This window comes from Phocoena phocoena, chromosome 14 (genome assembly GCF_963924675.1).
Source record: "Phocoena phocoena chromosome 14, mPhoPho1.1, whole genome shotgun sequence".
NCBI classification, from domain to species: domain Eukaryota; kingdom Metazoa; phylum Chordata; class Mammalia; order Artiodactyla; family Phocoenidae; genus Phocoena; species Phocoena phocoena.
In genome coordinates this window covers 38,431,081-38,451,412 of record NC_089232.1, presented here as the reverse complement: position 1 = coordinate 38,451,412, position 20,332 = coordinate 38,431,081, and the positions used below count along the sequence as shown (strand labels likewise).

Sequence of the window (20,332 nt, the reverse complement as noted above, 5' to 3'; positions counted from 1 at the left end):
CATAACTTATTTTATAAACTGTCGTAAAACCCGAGTCAAACCCTAAATAGTTAGTGGCTTAATTTATATCAAACTTAACAGAATAAATGACTAGGAAATGTTTGTCTCGTTAGAGTTCCCTTTACAAGGCTTTAAATATAAACTACTCAAAAAAAAATAAAAATAAAAAAAAATAAACTACTCATATATTTAGATATATAGGTATACCCTAAGACACAGATACACATAAGGATGCTGAATAACTCAATTAAAAGTTCCAATATAAATAATTTTGGTTAAAGTATTTTCACTTAAGAGTATTTAGGATAGGGCTTCCGGGGTGGCACAGTGGTTAAGAATCCACCTGCCAATGCAGGGGACACAGGTTCGATCCCGGGTCTGGGAAGATCCCACATGCTGCGGAGCAACTAACCCCATGCGCCACAACTAATGAGCCTGCATTCTACAGCCTGTGAGCCACAACTACTGAAGCCCGCATGCTCAGAGCCCGTGCTCCGCAACCAGAAGCCACCACAATTAGAAGCCCGCGCACCACGACGAAGAGTAGCCCCCACTCGCTGCAACTAGAGAAAGCCTGCGTGCAGCAACGAAGACCCAACACAGCCAAAAATAAAAGTATTTAGCATATACATAATTCAGTTGTTTTATGGTAGCTATGATTTTTTTAACAGCAAGCTCCTAATACCCACTAAAATGATAATCATTGAATTATTAAATTCCAGACTATCCAAAGACTTATCTGAATTTACCATTTACCAAGTTAGTCATTTTAATTAACTACCGGAGTTGTCAGACACAACCAAGCTTCAGGCTGGTCTGCTGAAGTTCTTTCTCCAGATGTGAAGGAGCTCCCCCCAGCTGCTTTCATAACACTTTTGTGAAATACACAAAAGAAAGATGGTTGAGTGTGATACAAGATTACAGAGGCCCAATTTGTGGTCCACCTTAAGGGTTTGGCCTTCCTCCAAAGGCAATCAGAAGTCATGAAAGCTTTTATAAAGGAGTGCCTGACAAGTTTAAAAAGATCACTAGCTATATATATAGTGTATGCAGAATTGACTGGAAGGTGGCTAAAGCAAGGATGGACACTAGTTAGATTTTACACCACTCATGGTGCAAGACAATGCTTGTTGATCAGGGTAGAGGCAATAAAGATGTTTTAAACCACTGGAAAAAGACTTACTAGTTATGAATCCTTCTTGTACAAGTAAGATCTGCTACATTTTTATTTTTAGAAGGAATCCCAATTAACACAACAGTGGTTATTCTTGGAGAAAGGGATTAGCATGAGAAAGACTTTCATTTTTCACTTTTCTTCTGTATTGTTAACTTTTCAATCAGCATATATATTATTGTAAGCAGGGATTTATCAGGGTGATGAGCATACTGGGCCATTTTTCCTTCTCAATACTTCTGTTAAAAAACTAACAGAAAACTTAAAAGTACCCAGGATTAAGCCCATAAGGAAGTTAACAGGTAAGTGCGAAGTCTTCTTTCCCTTCCTATACAGATTTCTCAAGAGGATCAGAGGTAACAGAGGTTGTGAGGGCAGGGCAGTGGGGGTAATGCAGGAGCACAATCAATTAATCTGCCCTTTGAAACCATATTTTTAATGTTTTCATCAAACTGTGTCAATACAATTTGAAGCAAATGCCAGCTGGAAAACCAGGCCCAGAAATTCATAAAGGAAACAATCTTCCAAACAACAAGGAATGCCAAGGTGCTCTTCCACTCCAGCTGCGCTATTAGTGGCCATGATGGTGCCAGTCAGCCAGTGTTATCCATGTTACCGACTGTTTACCTGAGAAGAGAAAAACTCAGATTTCAAAACCTGTAAGGACAGAATTTTAAGGATGGAAGATGTTTAAGGTGGTTATCCAAATCTCCCTATTTTTATAGGTGAAAAAAGACTAGAAGTATGAACTGTTTTCACCCAGACTAGCACACTAACAACATTTACTGCCCCCTACCCCAACTCTTCAAAAATATGCCTTTTTGACCTTGTAGGGAAATTCACGACCTGTATATACTTACCACATCATCAATTTTCAGAATGCTCCGGACAGTTTCAGTTGCTAGAGTCAGTGCACTGACTGAAACCAGCAGAGGCTGGACAACCAGTTCCTCCAGTATGTTGGAAATACCACCCTGCAAACCAGTACAAGTTGCTATTAGTGTTTGTAACTGATCCATATCACCAACTACAGTTACCAGTAAACCTCAAGGCCTCTCAAACTTAGTTTTCCCTTAGTCTAGTCAAGAGTAAGATACTCTCTACTAAGCTCTTCTCTACACTGTAGCTTGTATTTCAACTAAAATTTGGAAAAATTGAATTCCAAGCCTAACTCCAAAACAATTCCTTGTAAGCATCTTTTAGTTAAAAATACCCTGGCAAAGGGCCTTCCCTGGTGGCGCAGTGGTTAAGAATCTGCCTGCCATTGCCGGGGACATGGGTTCAATCCCTGGTCCAGAAAGATCCCACGTGCTGGCCCGCGCACTACAACTACTGAGCCTGCGCTCTAGAGCCTGCGAGCCACAACTACTGAGCCCATGTGCTGCAACTGCTCAGGCCCGCGCGCCTAGAGCCCATGCTCTGCAATGAAAAGCCACCACAATGAGCCTGCGCACTGCAACAAAGAATAGCCTTCACTCGCCACAACTAGAGAACGCCCACATGCAGCAATGAAGACCCAACACAGCCAAAAATAAATAAATAAAAAATAGGGGCTTCCCTGGTGGCACAGTGGTTGAGAATCTGCCTGCTAATGCAGGGGACACGGGTTCAAGCCCTGGTCTGGGAGGATCCCACGTGCCGCGGAGCAACTGGGCCCGTGAGCCACAACTACTGAGCCTGCGCATCTGGAGCCTGTGCTCCGCAACAGGAGAGGTCATGATAGTGAGAGGCCCGCGCACCGCGATGAAGAGTGGCCCCCACTTGCCACAACTAGAGAAAGCCCTCGCACAGAAACGAAGACCCAACACAGCAAAAATAAATAAATAAACTCCTACCCCCAACATCTTAAAAAAATGTATTAAAATATAAAAAAATAGAGTATCCTGGCAAAAATTACGTAGATGATCATAATTATTAAAAATTATGAGATTTGTTTGCTGTACACCTGAATCACAATATTATAAATCAACTATATTTCAGTTAAAGAAAAAAGTTATAAGATTTTAAATTATCTGATTCCCAATTCTGAATTTGGCCATATCTGCTCTACACCCTGCTTTTACGTCATTCTCACTTCCCACTTTTAGATTCCTACTGCCACTATCCTAGTCACCTTTATCCTAGGATTACTGGTGATGGTCCTAACAGGTGAACCTATCTCCCCATTCTTCCCTCCTTAAAATACTCTTTTCAGCACCTTAGCCTCTTGGTTAAAAAAACTTTAGTGGCTCCCAACTACTGGAATTAAAACACAAAAAAACACGAACACCCACGCCTGTCTCAACAACTTAAAGGACTCCTCATTCTAGCTTTTATCTGATCTTTCCAATCTTAAAGTCCACTGTATGACCATCATATAACCTCTGCTCTAGACAAAATGAGTAACTTCTTGGTCCCTCTTACCTGTAAACCACTGCTTCCCCATCTGAAACTTTTTCATTCCCTACCAACCAAGGCTGCAGCTTCATGAAACTTTCCCTAACCAGGTAGTGCCCTCCTTTGAGTTCTGTAACCATTCCAAAAATATCATCTTGGGTTGTCAATTTTTTTCCATTACATATTATTTGTCATCTCAATAAAAGGAGACATAAAACATTAATACAAAAGGGGAAATTATTATTGTTCTATGTGTTTACCCTATACAACTACACTAGGCTGGTGCTCACAACAGCAGCAATGGTTGACTACACACCAGGCATCTTTGTAAGAACTTTCTAATTAGTAATCCATTTAATCCTCACAGGCCTATGAGGGAACTATTAATAGTCCCTGTTTTTACAACCAAGAAAACTGAAGCACAGACTACGTAACTTGTTAAAAATTGTACAACCATTAGCTGGCAGACTTAATGAACAATACTTCTCACTTAAGGCATCATCTTCATTCTCACTAGATGGCATACATTAATTAACCTGCAGGTCTTATACTTAAATCCAAGGTTAACTCTATTTTTAATTACAAAGCCTTTCATTTGACAATTATGAAGCTTTTAGTATTTTATAATAATCAACATTTTCTGCAGTAACTAAAGATTAAATTATTACCTTTCGGACATTAATGCCTGTAGTTTTTTCTCCTTGGGCATGCCTGTTTCTTAGTTCTGTTACTGTAGAAATGGGATTCAGGCCAGCATTTTCAGCTAGTGTAGATGGAATGACCTCCATAGCATCTGCAAAAGCACGAACGCAGTAGGATTCCATACCACTCAATGTCCGTGAGTATTCAGTTAACCGCAGGGCCAATTCTATTTCTGGAGCACCACCTCCTGCAATAAGAGCCCTGAAATTCACAAATATATTTTTAGCTTATTTTATCCAACAGAAAGCTATTTTTTAAAAGTAATAACTTAGTATTTATACCTTAATAATAAAAATACCCAAGTTTTTATGTTCAAAATGTTACACAGTAATTTAATATTACCTCTTCTTCACTAAACAGCGAATAACACATAGGGCATCATGAATGGAACGCTCAGCTTCTTCAATCACCAATTTGTTAGAACCACGAACAACGATTGTAACTGTTTTTCCAGGGCTTGCACAGCCTGTAATCTTTAGTAAACAAACTCCTAATTAGGTATTTGAAGGATTAAAACAAATTAAAAAAAAAAGGCAAATAGAAGCTTAATTTTAATATTGTTACCTTGATCAGTTTGCCAGAACCATTTAAGCTGACCTCCTCAGCTAACTCAGCCGATCCCAGCATGTCAGCAGTGAACTGGTCAACATGAGCAACTGGTTTGGTTCCAATAGTCTGAGAAAAATAGTGGTATACACAAATTGAGAAGTCTGAATAGTGAACATTTTCACACATACAGATACTAAGAATATTTTACCTTACAAATGAATTCAATGTCTTCTCTTTCAATATCCTTAACCACCATAATCTTCATTTTGTTCAGGAAATGTAATGCAAGATCACTAAGAGCATCTCTAAAATACAAAATCAGTGATTATGTCAATACTAGGTTAGAAAAAAACTTTGCTGTTCAACTCCTTTTTTACGGTTTTAGTAATTTTACTGTTGTTTAAATAGCCAATGATTTAAAAAATTATTTGTGAAGGAAGATGCTTTAAACAGCTTACCAAGTTTATGACCTCAAAATTCTTAAATAAGATTTCTAATGAATATTTAAAACATATCCCAACGACACCATTTGTAAAACACACAATAAACATTATGTCATCATTTTTCTTAATACTAAATAAGTATAACTGATAATTAACAATCGATGCTTTATGAATTTAGAAATTAAGTATGATGTAATTCAAGACTCCACAAATTTATACACTTTTACACAAATTACCTGCAATGATCCTCCTGACAACCCTTGATACTGAAGGGCAGATATTACTATCCTTGTTTTCCAAATAAGCACACTGAGCTTTGAGAGCAGTTTATTCAAGGTTACTAGCTATTACATAACTTGTATTTAGAACCAGGTATTCCAACTTTTCATCAAGGTTTCTATATCAAGAGCATCCATAATACTTTCTGGCATAACATATTAATATAGTACATGAGAATGTGTCTACCTATTACAAGAAAACACTGAAAACAAACAAAAAAGGGATCAGTTCAAACTTTGGAGAATTCTTCCAATCCATGGACTATCCAGCATTCCCCCCAAAAGAACTTCTAAAATTTCAAGGCAAGCTATTGCATGGACCTTTAAATAAATGCCTCTAAAATTTTAGCTAGCTAATTAATTTTAGACTAAAGTTAGGTTTTTACTTGAGAGTGAGGATCTTGGTCTAGAAGGATAATATATCCCACATTTAAATGATCATAACAGGAAGAGAACTCACTTTAGATCATTTACCAGAATACAACAATACCCTAAAATGCAGATTCATTCCAGATTTCTAGTGGTTTACCCACCTCGAATGTTTCTTAAAAAATTGCTAGAAGGGATTCAAAATCAATTATCATTAAGAGGTGAACAAAATAAATAGCCCCACACCTTAGAATAGACTTCTGTATGAGAAGAACATTACATCCTGTTTTCTTAATTTGCTTCACTAAATTTAGAATATAGGCTCTCTCCTCTCGAAGTACTCGGTCCATCTGGACGTAGTCAGAAACTACTATTTGATTGTCCATCTGTTCAGGAAAAGGACGTATTAGTAATTTGCATTTTAAGAGTCCTTAAGCAAAAAAGTGAGACTTTGAATGAAAATATTATGTATAGTATAAATTCAACCAAAATCATACAAGAAATTATAGACACGCACAGAAAAAATTCAGAAAAAGGAGTATACACAAAACTTAACTCAGGTTTTTTACTTTCATCTATACAAATTGCTGTCTTATTTTTTACAAGTCCATTTTTGGTGATCATAAAACATAAGAATGATTATCCTATTTCATGAATGTCAGTTCTTTTCATATGAATTTACGCATTACTGAAATATCAATAATTTCAGTTGCAACCTTTTTACTCTATGAATTGTTAAAAAAACTGGTGTGCTGAAAGGAACTACGAAGGACAAATACTGTTATACAAAGACCTACAAAACAACGTTTTTATGTGGCTTAAAATCTGGGAAACAAACGACTCAACAGGAAACTTGTATGCCAACACAATCTAAAATGAGAGCAAACCTGAATGAGATGACAAAGATCAACCACTCCTTCAGGGGATGGTACTTATGACTGATAGATATGGGAATAATAAAAAATGGTGGTTTTCGGAGTATGGGTAATAAACTGGTTTTAAAGTTCCATTGTGCAAACATAAAGACAAAAGATCTGTCTGCTAGGGAAGGATGGGTAAAGGTTTCTGTTCTCAGAAAGCTAGAAAGAATCTGGAAAGTCCATTTATACTATCACTTTCACATAACCTATTTTTATTGTTTCATAGACATCCCTATCATTATTTGTCTTCATTTGTGAAGTGAATGCTCAATTTCAGTAAATAGCCAACTGAGATTATAGATTTATCGTGTGTGGCATCCAACATTTTCTACTTTTATCTAAAATTTACTAATTATTTTTAGATCCTTGCTTTTTATCACTGGTATCAGCATTTTCTATTTTTATAAAAAGAAAAATTTCATTATTAAAAAGTCAAACACCTAAGGAATCATTTCATTTGGTTTTACTTACATCTGTTTTGGGAGCAGATAAGCAGAACTGAATAAGCCCAATCTTAGCCTTTTCAACCCTGGTTATACCAGAATTTGCCACCTTTTGAGTAAGAACCAGACCTTCCACCAACTCACAGTCATCAATTGTCCCACTAAGAAAAAAGAAAACGAAATAGTTATGAAGGAGCGGAAGTCTTCAAGTTTAATAGATTACTAACAGATTAAAAATCATCAGTCTGATAAAATGTGCTTCAGCCTCACTCACATTTATTAGTGCTCCATTCCTGAACCTCTCCAATCACACCACTGCCCTGCCATCATCAGGGAATATAAACAAATTCTTGAAATTCCCACATTAACACAAGTTGTCATGAAAACAAAACAACCAAATGTATGTGACTTTCACCTATGTACTTTTCATTTAACTTATTTATTTTTGGCAAGAGCTTATGTTTACTTTCAAAATTAATTTTTATTAAAGTTATAATTAGAGATGCTTACCCAAGTTTTTTAACTATTTTAACATCTCTAAGATCTACACTAGTAGCTGTGGCTGGGTCAATCACTTTCATCACTGCATTTACAGTCATTGGAGAAAGGAGACTTGAATATTGAGAGACAACCTAGAATTATTAAAAAAGAAAATAAAGTCAGTGTCGTAACACAAAAAGTCCTAATTTTTTAATGATAAAGGTATTCAAGAAGTAATCTCAATCATTTTTTTGGCTGGGGTGGAGAGCATATGAGAAAACATTCCATATAAACTGTCTTTTCCACTCAGGTTTGTCAGTCACCATATAAAAACATATGCCTGTGTTCCTCTTTTATTAATATAGTAGTCAGGACTGGCTAGATTACTAGTAATTCTACAGGAAATCCAAAAGAACAAGTTAATTTTCTGCTGAGGTTTCCTATCTAAAATGAATTTATGATCAGATGTTATATATGTGCACCCCTATTACTGAGGGGCTGACAAAAATAGCTAATGGTTAACATTTATTGAGCATGTATTATATGTCAGGCAGTGGTTTTAGCACTGTACATTCATATATTCATTCAACCTTCAGATGAAAAACCTGAAACAGCTTAATTAAGTGGAGCCAGCATTAAACCCAAGCAGTCTAGGTTCTATGACCAATGCTTGTAACCACTATGATATTCTGTCTATATTAGTTCTGGGGACATTTATCAATAATATTACTTAACATCACTAATACTATCTAGCTTTCCACTTAATATATAAATAATGCTGATGGAAAGGAAAAAGAACGGGGTGGGGGTGTGACACACAACATAACAGAAAACAGGTGACATGAGTTCCCAAGAAATTTAAACTTACATCACTTCTTTAAGTTTGGTAAGAAAAGCAGCATAGATATTAGTAAGAGATGGACCATGATGGGCAGCCCTATCTTGGGTTCAAATCACAGCTCTACCTCTTATTAGTGGGTCTTGGGTAAGTTATATAACTTCACTAGACCTCTTTTCCCATCTGTAAAATGAAGATACTACAACTTACCTGAAAGCCTTGAAGGAGTAAATTTTACTTGAACTAATTCAGTTACACAAATTAGCTACCTAGTCACTCTTGAGAGTTAACATTTATGAACTGTACAGCATCAAAAATCACAGTGTAGGGACTTCCCTGGTGGCGCAGTGGTTAACTGAGCCCACGTGCTGCAACTATTGAAGCCTACGTGCCTAGAGCCCGCTCTCCTCAACAAGAGAAGCCAACGTAATAAGAAGCCCACGCACTGCAACGAAGAGTAGCCCCTGCTCGCCGCAACTAGAGAAAGCCAGCAGGCAGCAGTGACAACCCAACGCAAAATAAATAAATAAAAATAAAAATCACAGTTGTGCTTCTTAATGAACCTTAAACTGTAATTTTACAATGATCCCATAGTGCTTGTCTCACCTTTGAGTTCAATGAAGTGGCTGCACTATTTAACAAAGTTTCTCTGTCACTCAGTTCCACAGGTCGAGACATGTCAGTCAAGATTTCAATACCCTTTTCCAAAGCCTTCTGGAATGACTCAGAAATGATGGTGGGATGAATCCCTGCCATTTGTGAAAGGTGAGTTATTTAATTGTAACAGATAAACTTAAAATTTCTCTGTTCATTAAAATTTCAAAGTAGTCATAAATTTTAAATTAATCTTAAATAATAATGGTTTGAATAACCTTAACCACTAATATGTCTAATATTTTTTAAGTTTCCATTTAATTTGGAATAGATCAATTACATACTCCTATGATATTTAAGACTAAAACCAATTTTTCACTTTTCAAAACTCTACAAATCTACATAATAATTAGAATAAGTGACTGGCGAGTCACTATGACATTTGGGCACCATTTACCAAAGCAGGAACCCATACTTTTTCTCCTAAATCACAGTTCTCATTTATATCTTAAGTTTAGTATACCACCAACCAGTCATTTTTGAAAAGGAAAATTTTATCAAGTTCCATTCAAAAGGAAACCTAGCCAAAACAAAAACAAATAAGAACAAACAACACCCCCCAAAACCAAACCCAGAAGCAAAAAGAAAAAAATTTCTAATTCATATGGTAAATGTACCAAAATTTAATCTAAAAATTCCTGCTTAAAAAATTCTGCTCCAAATTAAATTGTAAATCTCATATTACTTAATATTTTTTTGCCTTTATTCAGTAATAAAGCATGTCCTATGTTCTACCCACCTTTCTGAAGAAGCTTGGTACAGGAATCTAAGAGAGAGCCAGCAATAATGACCACTGATGTCGTGCCATCTCCTGCTTCTATATCCTGAGCCTTAGAAAGCTCCACCAGCTAAGTGAACAGAACATGCCAAATTGCTCAATGAGAACTATGAGAACCCAGTAACATCTAATTCAAATATAACATCAATGACCTTCACCATGAGGTTCACATATAGAATTTGATTATTATCAAAACTGTAAGATTCAATATACTTGACTTCTGATTCGCTGTCCACCTTGGTCTCATTTAAAAATGACGACCTATATAGTTGTGGCATGCAAAATTCTACTTACATACTTTCTAACAAGCTATATTATGATTTCCAGTTCAGACTAAGGGTTGTAAATTTTTTCTTCCCAGTACTTAAGAGAACTATGGGTACCCTGTAGACTCAGAAGCTATGAAATGCAGCATTCAGATGAGAGAATATTGTCAGTTTGAAATCCCTGGCCAAGTTTATCTAAACTGACCCTGCATGAAGCATAATCTGATTCATTTTCAGTCATCTTTAACTAAGTAAAAGAGACTTTTTAACAGATAGGAACTTCTAAGGAATTTGTTTTTGCTGAAATGGTGACTTCTCACTTGACACTGCAATCACTATTATGATCTGTAGTTGAATTAGAAACTGTTTTTAAAAATAAATGTCAGTGCAAGTTTAAACACAAGATTTATTTTGCAAACAATTAAAATGATTTTGCTCTCTTTCAGTTAATACCCATTGAACTAATAATTTGTACAACTTCATGTTTTTCTCCCTTCCTCATATGTGTGGCACACTGCTGTGAACAAAGACAAGGACAGTCATGTTTTATTACAACTTGCAATGGAGAATATAATGCTAGACATACAATGTATCCTAAAAATATGCCTGTTTAGCATATAAAAGGAAAAATTTTCACCATGTTTTAAGCAATATCATGTGATCAAATAAGAAAAATTTAACTGTTTACCAAATATCAAACAATACACTTAAAAAACCCCCACAAAACCCTCACCTAAAAATTATACTTACCATTCTGGCTGCTGGATGTAACACCTGCATTTGTTTCAGAATGGTGGCACCATCATTTGTAATGGTCACATCACCTTTTCCATCTTGAATCTACAAAGTTTGGTTTTTTTAAAAGAAAGTTATATATTTCAAAAATTTTGTTTTCTTCATCCAGTATTGATGTGAAATCCTAAAAGCTCTACTAATTTGAACACTTCTTGTACAGAAGTTAACTTATGTTTGCATAGTGCTTAACTTCAAATTGTTTTCCCTTACATTGGTATAATGATTTAAGAAAACACAGTAATAGTCCAGCTTTGCAAATGAAACAGCTGGGTTTTTTCCTACATAAAAGTGAAGGAACTGAGACACCAAAAAAGGGATAGAAACGATATTATAAAGAATCATTATCATAAATAAAATATGAATTATAGTTAGGTCCCATTCATCCCAAAGTAATCTATCCCTTTCTGAACTCTCAAAGCCTTTCTAACACTTTACTTTTTAAACAGCACATCTTAACCCTCTATAGAGCACTTGCAGTATGAACAGCAGCACTCAGTAAGTAATGAATGATTGAGCCTTTCACCATTTTATCCATTCCTTTCGGTCCAAGGCTTGTTCTAATAGCATCAGCAACGGCTGTAAACAGAAGAAAAAAATAAATCAAGACCCTTTAAAGAGCATTTCTACCCTCAAATAATCATTTTGGACTTATTAGAATATGGTGGACAATTCACCATGTTCACTGAAGAAAATTCAATGTCTAATAATAATCTACTGAAAACAGAGTGATTTTTTTACTCCTTTAATTGTACGACGCTTCACTTTTTGTTGTTAAAATCACTATACATAGCACTTGTACTCTGCATGTGGTAAAATAAATTTTGAGGGTTCACCTAATCTTCCTTTAAGTATCAAAATGGTATAACCTACTTATGCGCTCTGAATGAGGACTATATTATTTTCTCCATTCCTTAAAACAAGCCGCGATAATAGGACAACTATATAATTTGCTTATTTGTTTACTCTGTCTCTCCCAACTATAGTATAATTTCTGAGGGCAAAGACTTTTGTTTACTAATGTGAAGCTGGTATATGGATGGACCACAGTTTAAAAAACAGTAACAAAAACCCTCTTTGAACCCAAAACCGAATCAAACAAAAACCCCACAAAAAAACAAAACCTCAAAACCTTAACTAAAAAACCAAATCTAAAATCATAGTATTTTTTAAAATTTTTATTTATTTAAAAACTTTTGGCCACACCGTGTGGCATGCAGATCTTAGTTGTCTGAGCAGGGATTGAACCTGCGCTCCCTGCAGTGGGAGCACAGAATCTTAACCACTGGACCATCAGGGAAGCCCCTAAAATCAGTCTTTAGACATCATTACTATGTTATGAACCATCTCTGGATATACAGTCTACCACTCCATTCTTCTTATTACGTGTCCATGAGCATGTTTCTATTTTATTGATCCACTTATTATTTTCTAAGAGAAATTGTAATTGATGTACTTGATCCCCTTTACTGCGACAGGTCCAGGACAAACGATTAAATCTCCCCACCCTTTTTAAAAAAAAGATTTAATTTTATTTATTTTTGGCTACTTTGGGTTTTCATCGCTGCGCGTGGGGTTCTCTAGTTGTGGCAAGCGGGGGCCACACTTTGTTGTGGTGCGCGGGCTTCTTGTTGTGGTGCGCGGGCTTCTTGTTGTGGTGCCTTCTCTTTGTTGCGGCACATGGGCTCTAGGTACGCGGGCTCAGTAGCTGTGGCACACAGGCTTAGTTGCTCCGCAGCACGTGGGATCTTCCCAGACCAGGGATTCAACCCATGTCCCCTGCACTGGCAGGTGGATTCTTAACCACTGCGCCACCAGGAAAGTCTGCCTTCCCCTTTCTCATATACCATTTCACCCCATATACAAAGGGCTAAGATAGTGCCCTATTTTTGTATACTCCACAACTAGCATAATGCTTCCCCTTCATTGTGTAAACAATGCATAATCTGGACTTCCCTGGTGGTGCAGTGGTAAAGAATCCACCTGCCAATGCAGGGTAAATGGGTTCTATCCCTGGTCCAGCAAGATCCCACATGCCGCGGAGCAACTAAGCCCGTGCGCCACAACAACTGAAGCCCACACACCCTAGAGCCTGCTCACCGCAACTACTGAAGCCCGCGTGCCTAGAGCTCGTGCTCTGCAACAAAGACAAGCCACCGCAATGAGAAGCCTGCGCAATGCAATGACGAGTAGCCCTGGCTCGCTGCAACTAGAGAAAAGCCAGAAAAGCCTGCGCACAGCAACGAAGGCCTAATGCATCCAAAACAAAAAATAATAGTAATAATTTAAAAAATACATAATCTTAAAGAGGGTAAGAGAAAATATTTGGTATAGTTTAAGAATTATATTCTACTTAATTATTTCATAATTTGGGGCTGCATTTCCTAATTATACAGCCATCCTTACCCTTGCAGGTGATTTTAGCGGACCCACATGGCCACAATTCTACAAGCAGACCAATTCATTTTAAGAATGCGTCCTTATATTCATCTATGTGAAGACTCCAGAAAGACACACATTGTGCAAAAAATAAAAAAATTCTAGACTGATTACCTCTCTGAAAGTGTTTGAAGTTTAACACACTGTAGTACACAATTATATGTTAAATGACTTGTGCTGAATAGTACTAAACGACCACTACTACTTTTGTGTGTGTGGTTTTGATATCATCAACCAATGGTACTTAATATACTTTTTGGTTATTAGCAAAATAAAAAACTGGCTCCATGAATTATGCTAAAGATGCATCTGGCAAAAGCTTTTCTCAACCAGTTTGTAGGGTTTTGCCTGACTTGGACAGACTACGAGTGGCCCTTAGTTCCACAAGCTCTCCTCACTTAAGATGTAAGGGTCATGTTTATAGGTAAATAGATGGCCTTTTCTTCCTATATGCATACCTCCCTCGACCAGTTTTAATTCTCTGTGCACTGATGTTTCAAAAGCTACCAAAGTAAACGTCCCATCTTGTATCCTCCTTGTTCGTTGAAAATCTACCATATTATATAGCATTCTTGCCCACCCCCCTCCAACAGCCCCAGAATTTATCTAACATCTTGTTTCTAATGTAATAAATCTAAGTTTCAACTATGCTCCCTAGATAACTATCCACCAACTTTTATTTCCAGGTAAATATTCTCTCTTGAACTTCCAAATGACTCCTAAATTTACCCATCTGGTCATTCTGACCTCCTCAACTCATTTAGGCTCAAACGAGAACCTATTCTTTCTTCTTCCACCATCCTCCCTTCAGCGCACCTGCTTCTTTCAGCAGCAGCATCACACCCTCAGTCACCTAGACAAATAACCTCAAATATTTGTAAGGCTGTACTTTATATACATCTGGCTCTTCATATGCTTTCTCATTTAATCCTCACAGCAACCCTCCAAGTTAGGTACTATCTCACTACACTGAAGAACAATCTGTAGCTGCGCGAGTTGTTTTAAAACCCTTTCCAAGACACCAGGCCCTTCCAGATTCGGACCGACTTTACCTTTCCGATCTCACCTCTCATTTCTTCATGCACCTTATGCTCTAACCCGAATGAAATACTCACTGTAGCAAATACACATAACAGCAAGATCTCTAAGCATTTGTTCTCACTTTTCCTTCCAGACTCTTCCACCTCAACCCGACTTATCTTAATCCTCACAACTCCCTTTTTGAAAAAAAGGGCAACTTTCCCTCCCCGATTTTATAAGTAAGGAAACCTTGGTTAAAGGTCACAAAGCCACGAAGTAACGTAACTGAATGAAATCCAGGACTTCTTAAATTCCACCAAAGGCCAAACTGTTCTCTATTTGCTCGTTGCACGTGCAGAGAGGACATCAAAGCACAATGCGGCCTCATAATTATTCTCAAACAAGATGGGTCGGTTGGTTCCCCACATCCCAGTACAATGGGCCCCGCCCCAATCTAAGGCGCAGAGAGTTTACCCGAATTCGTTTCAATAGCTGTAACGAAAGAAGCTTTTTAATAAGAACAAGAAAACTGAAAAGTATTGTTCAAACATTCTACCAGTGGACCGCTGCATGCGGGCCTCGGCCCCTTTCTTAAATAGGATGAATGAATGCAGCACGGCCTGGCAAGAAAAACTATGGGCGTCTAAGACGCAGAATAGGGCAAGTCCAAAGGCCTCCATACTCGGGGTCGGAAATCATGGGCAGAAAACAGACAGGAGGATCCCTGCACTGAGCTTATTCTATGGGAGGCCCACAGGGGATCATCCGAAGGAAGAGAAAACGAATCATGCCCACCCAAGACTGGGAGTGAGAATGCACAGCTAAGCCCGGAGGGCCACGGCTTAGGCCGGGCAGCGATACCTTTGGCCGCGGAGATGTTGCTGAAGCGGATCTGGGCCGGCTTATCGCGGTCCTGATAAGCGCTCTTCCCACGGCCGCCGGCAGCCCCGGCGTGCGGCCCGCTCCGGGGGACTATGTTTTCCGGCATGGCAAGCTTGGACGGGTCTGCGTGAGCTCTGGGAGGGCGGATGGACGCGGATTCCGGCTGGCCCGGGACTAACGGTAAGCGCCCACCGTCTTCTCGAAGCTTCCGGAAAACTACGCCGGCGCCGGGAGGAGGAGGCGGGGAAAGGGGCCTCCTTGGAGGCCCGGCGCCGCCGTGACGTAGAAGGCTGCCCGCTGCATGCCGGGTGCGGGGTTCGCGCCGCGGATCTTGGGGCTGTTGGGAGCTGTTGGCCTGCGGCCCAGTGGGCGGTGGGCGGGCTCCTGGGAGGCAAAAAGGATCACCTGCGATTGAAAAGGCTGGAGTTGGGACGTCTCATCTCCTTGGCCCTGAGGTCCCTTCTGTTAACTCAAGCTGGACCTGTCCGCTAGGTGTTGTAGCAGCCGGGAGTTACTCCTAGGTGGGTGGGGCAGGGCTGAGTCGGTTTTTACTGGCGGTAGACGTGTATTTTATTCAGTTTTATATATTTTGAAAGCGAGTTGGAAGAGAGGTTGGAAGGGGTGACTTCTTTCCCCCCCTTTCTTGTTTTAATTGAGGTATAGTTGATTTACAACATTGTATTAGTCTCAGGTGTACAACTCAGTGATTAAAATTTTTCATGGATTGTACTCCGTTTAAAGTTATTATAGGGAATTCCCTGGTGTTCCAGTGGTTAGGACGCAGTGCTTCCACTTGAGGGGGCACGGGTTACATCCCTATTCTGGGAACTGAGAACCTGCAAGCCGTGTGGCGCAGACAAAAAAAAAAAAAAAAAAAAAACTATAAAATATTGACTATATTTCCTGGACTGTACAATACATATATCCCTGTAGCTTATTTATCTTATATGTCCTAGCTTCTGCCTCTTAATCCCCTATCCCTGTTTTGCCTCTCCCACCCTTCCCTGTCTCCACTGGTAAACACTAGTTTTTTTTGTTTGTTTTTTTAAATATTTATTTATTTATTTATTTTTGGCTGTGTTGGGTCTTCGTTTCTGTGCGAGGGCTTTCTCTAGTTGCAGCAAGCGGGGGCCACTCTTCGCGGTGCGCGGGCCTCTCACTATCGCGGCCTCTCTTGTTGAGGAGCACAGGCTCCAGACGCTCAGGCTCAGTAGTTGTGGCTCACGGGCCTAGTTGCTCCGCGGCATGTGGGATCTTCCCAGACCAGGATTCAAACCCGTGTCCCCTGCATTGGCAGGGAGATTCTCAACCACTGCGCCACCAGGGAAGCCCACTAGTTTTTTTAAATTATGTATCTGTGAGTCTGTTTTTCTTGTTATATTCATTCATTTGTTTCAATTTTTAGATTCCACATATAAATGATAACATACAGTATTTGTCTTTCTCTGACTCATTTTACTTAGCATAATATCCTCTAGGTCCAATGCATGTTGTTGCAGATGGCAGAATTTCATTCTTTCTATGGCTGGGTAGTATTCCATTGTGTGTATATACCACATCTTCTTAATCCATTCATCTGTTGATGGACACTTACGTTGCTTCCATATATATATATATATATATATATATATATATATATTTAAGAACATTTATTTTATTTCATTTTTTTGGGCTATGTTGGGTCTTCGTTGCTCCACGTGGGCTTTCTCTAGTTGCGGGAGCTGGGGCTACTCTTCATTGCGGTGCGCCGGCTTCCATTGCAGTGGCTTCTCTTGTTGCGGAGCACGGGCTCTAGGTGCGTGGGCTTCTGGGCGTCCGTAGTTGTGGCTCATGGGCTCTAGAGCACAGACTCAGTAGTTGTGGCGCACGTTGTTTGCTCCGCGGCATGTGGGATCTTCCTGGACCAGGGATAGAACCTGTGTCCCCTGCATTGGCAGGCAGATTCTTAAGCACTGTTCCACCAGGGAAGCCCGATATCTTGACTAATGTAAATAATGCTGCTATGAACATTGGGGTGCATGTATCTTTTGGAATTAGTGTTTTCATTTTCTTCAGATACATGCGGAGAAATGGAATTGCTGAGTCATGTGGTAGTTCTATTCTTTTGAGAAACCTCAATGCAGCCTTCCACAGTGGCTGCACCAATTTACATTCCCACCAACATGCCTGCCAATATTTGTGTTCTTTTTGATGCTAGCCGTTCTGACAGGTGTGAGGTGATACCTCATTGTGGGTTTTTTTGGGGTTTTTTTTGCGGTACGCGGGCCTCTTACTGTTGTGGCCTCTCCCGTTTCGGAGCACAGGCTCCGGACGCCTAGGCTCAGCGGCCATGGCTCACGGGTCCAGCCGCTCCGCGGCGTGTGGGATCTTCCCAGACCGGGGCACGAACCCGTATCTCCTGCATTGGCAGGCGGACTCTCAACCACTGCGCCACCAGGGAAGCCCTCATTGTGGTTTTGATTTGCATTTCTCTGATGATTTGCGATGTTGAGCATCTTTTCACAAGAAGAATGTCCTCTATTCAGGTCTTCAGCCCATTTTTTAATTGGGTTCCTTTTTTTTTTTGGTACTGAATTGTATCAGCCATTTATATTATAATTTTTGATATTAACCCCATATTGGTCATATCATATCATTTGCAAATATTTTCTTCCGTTCAATAGATCTTTTCATTTTGTCAATGGTTTCCTTTGCTGTGCAAAAAAGTTTTTAAGTTTAATTAGGTCCCATTTGTTTATTTTTGCTTTTGTTTCCTTGTGACTGCTTTTCTTTGATTTAGATGTTGGAGTTGGTTGTTGAATATTGATTGATACTAGGTGGTAGTTAGAAATTTAAATATACACTGGTTAAATACCAGAGAATCTTAAAAGTTTTGCACCTGTGATTGCCTACCAAATCAGGACTGCCTGTCCAGTTAGTACAGTGCTTTAGTTTTACAGTATTTTCTCCTGCATAACATAGCCACTGACTCTTAGGGAGCCTGAACATTTTCATAACAATCATTTAGTTCAGTTATGTGCTAGTTGCAGTGCTAAGCCTTTTACACGTTTCATCTCATTTAATACTCTCAACAATCCTATGAAGTAGGTGTCTATCTTTTTTGGTAGGAGATAAGGGAACGAAGCACAGAGAGAACTGAAGCCCAAGGTAAACCTGTAAATAGATGGAAGAAGTATTCCAATAGAGCAACGACTTCAGAGGTCATGAGCTAAACTGCTGGGCTTTTTTTACTTCTATATTTTAATATGAAAATAACGCAGGTGAGATTCTTTCGATATTTGTTCACAAATAGTTACTTAGCATCCATAAAATGATGGATGCCTGGGATAAGTTCAAGGACAATTGTTCATAGTACTTAATCCTGTGATCTTTAGGAGCTTTTACACTCACTCAGGTTACTGGCCGTAGAAGATGAAGCTTCTTAGGTGCTCTGAGATCCGTAAATCTAGGGCTGATTTCTCTTTAAAGGAGCAGATTACTTCTATGCAGCCCACAAACATGCTATGATTATTTGTTAAAACAACTGGTGTAGTATGATGGAAACAAGTGTGATGATGATGGAAATAGCATTAATTTGGGGGCTCAAAGTTCTGGCTTGAGTTCCACTTCTGCTACGTATTAGCTGTGTAATCTTGGGTGAGTCATTTAAGTTCTTTGGGTCTCATTTTCCTCATCTTTAAATAGGAGGGTTGAATTAGATGGTTTCTAAAGGCTTATTAAACTACTAGTTTTATTAGTGTGAGGAATAGACCTGTCAGCCAGAAAGGACAAAGCAGAATTTGGAAGATGCCATTATTGGCTTTTGGGGACAGTCTCCATAGGTATGACAATTGCTTTAATTAGCTGAGAGGTTTCAAGTTATAAATACATATTCTTTTTCTGTGACAACTGATATTGGAATTATTTTTCTTCCTAGGATTAAGCAATAATGCTGAACATTTGATTGCTTAAAAGTATTGGTGTACACTAATTCTCTTTAAGAATGGAATTTCAATAAGTATTAAAACATACAACTTTTGTAGGATACTTTATAGATACAAAGCACTGTTGCTAGTGAAGGATAGACATGTTGGAAAAATTCCTATTGTATCAGATCCAAGCATAGTTAAGACATATGTGGGAATGTTGGCAATAACAGTAGCCTTATAGAAGTTCTCTAATGATTTGTAAAACAGTTTTTATAAAACGATAATATTTGGCCAACCATCCAATTGAGGGTTCTCCTCTCTAGGATGGATGCTGAACCATGTGCTAAGCCCTCAATAATAAGACCAAGCCAGGCACCATTTTGGATTGGAAAAGGAGGCAGGAATGTGTTTAACTTTTCTCTTAGGTTTTCACTCCATCTCAAAGACAATTTTTAATTGTTATTTTTATTATCCATATTTCTTCTCTTCCGAATCAGTTTATGTTGTTGAGACCACCATTAAGCTCTGTTTTCCTAAACCGTATTGTTTGCATCATTCTTTTTAAAAGTTGGCTTGCAATATGTTAACATGAAGCAGGGGCCTGTTTTCCTTAAATACATTTTGATTTTTCTAATTTTCTCTGAAAGTTTTCTAGTTCACATTTTTATTACTTTCTAACCCTCCCACTTATAAGATTTCTATCTGAAAATGGGAGAAGGAAAAACCAAAGGGGGGTGCTGGAAAACTTAGAAGTTTTGTGATCTATTATAAGTAAGCAAGTAACCAGATGTCCTATCTAAAAACAGAAGTGAACTAATATTTAATTATTGTAGTACTATCCAGAGTCATAGAAGTTGCAAATTTGTGGACAAAATTGATGACTGTTATTTTGGAGGTCTAGGGTGTGGAGGGACACAACACAAAAAGAGAGGCAGCAGACACTAGATACCTCCTGATGGAACACGAAACAAGCTGAACCTGAGTCTAATAAAGTTCCTAGATCTAACTACTAATTTACAGA

General features: G+C 38.6%; 1 protein-coding gene across 1 annotated transcript; it reads right to left on the bottom strand.

Moving 5' to 3' along the window:
• Positions 1-1,594: 1,594 nt before the first annotated feature.
• Positions 1,595-15,653, bottom strand: CCT4 (chaperonin containing TCP1 subunit 4). The gene is made up of 14 exons (XM_065890785.1): positions 15,383-15,653; positions 11,589-11,641; positions 11,021-11,110; positions 9,966-10,074; positions 9,179-9,321; positions 7,765-7,886; positions 7,283-7,415; positions 6,138-6,277; positions 5,010-5,106; positions 4,817-4,927; positions 4,595-4,725; positions 4,219-4,453; positions 2,035-2,148; positions 1,595-1,801 (listed from the first exon to the last, which is right to left on the bottom strand). The coding sequence occupies exons 1-14, from the start codon at positions 15,507-15,509 to the stop codon at positions 1,787-1,789; spliced, it is 1,620 nt and encodes a 539-aa protein (XP_065746857.1). The 5' UTR covers positions 15,510-15,653; the 3' UTR covers positions 1,595-1,786.
• Between the last annotated feature and the right edge of the window lie 4,679 nt (positions 15,654-20,332).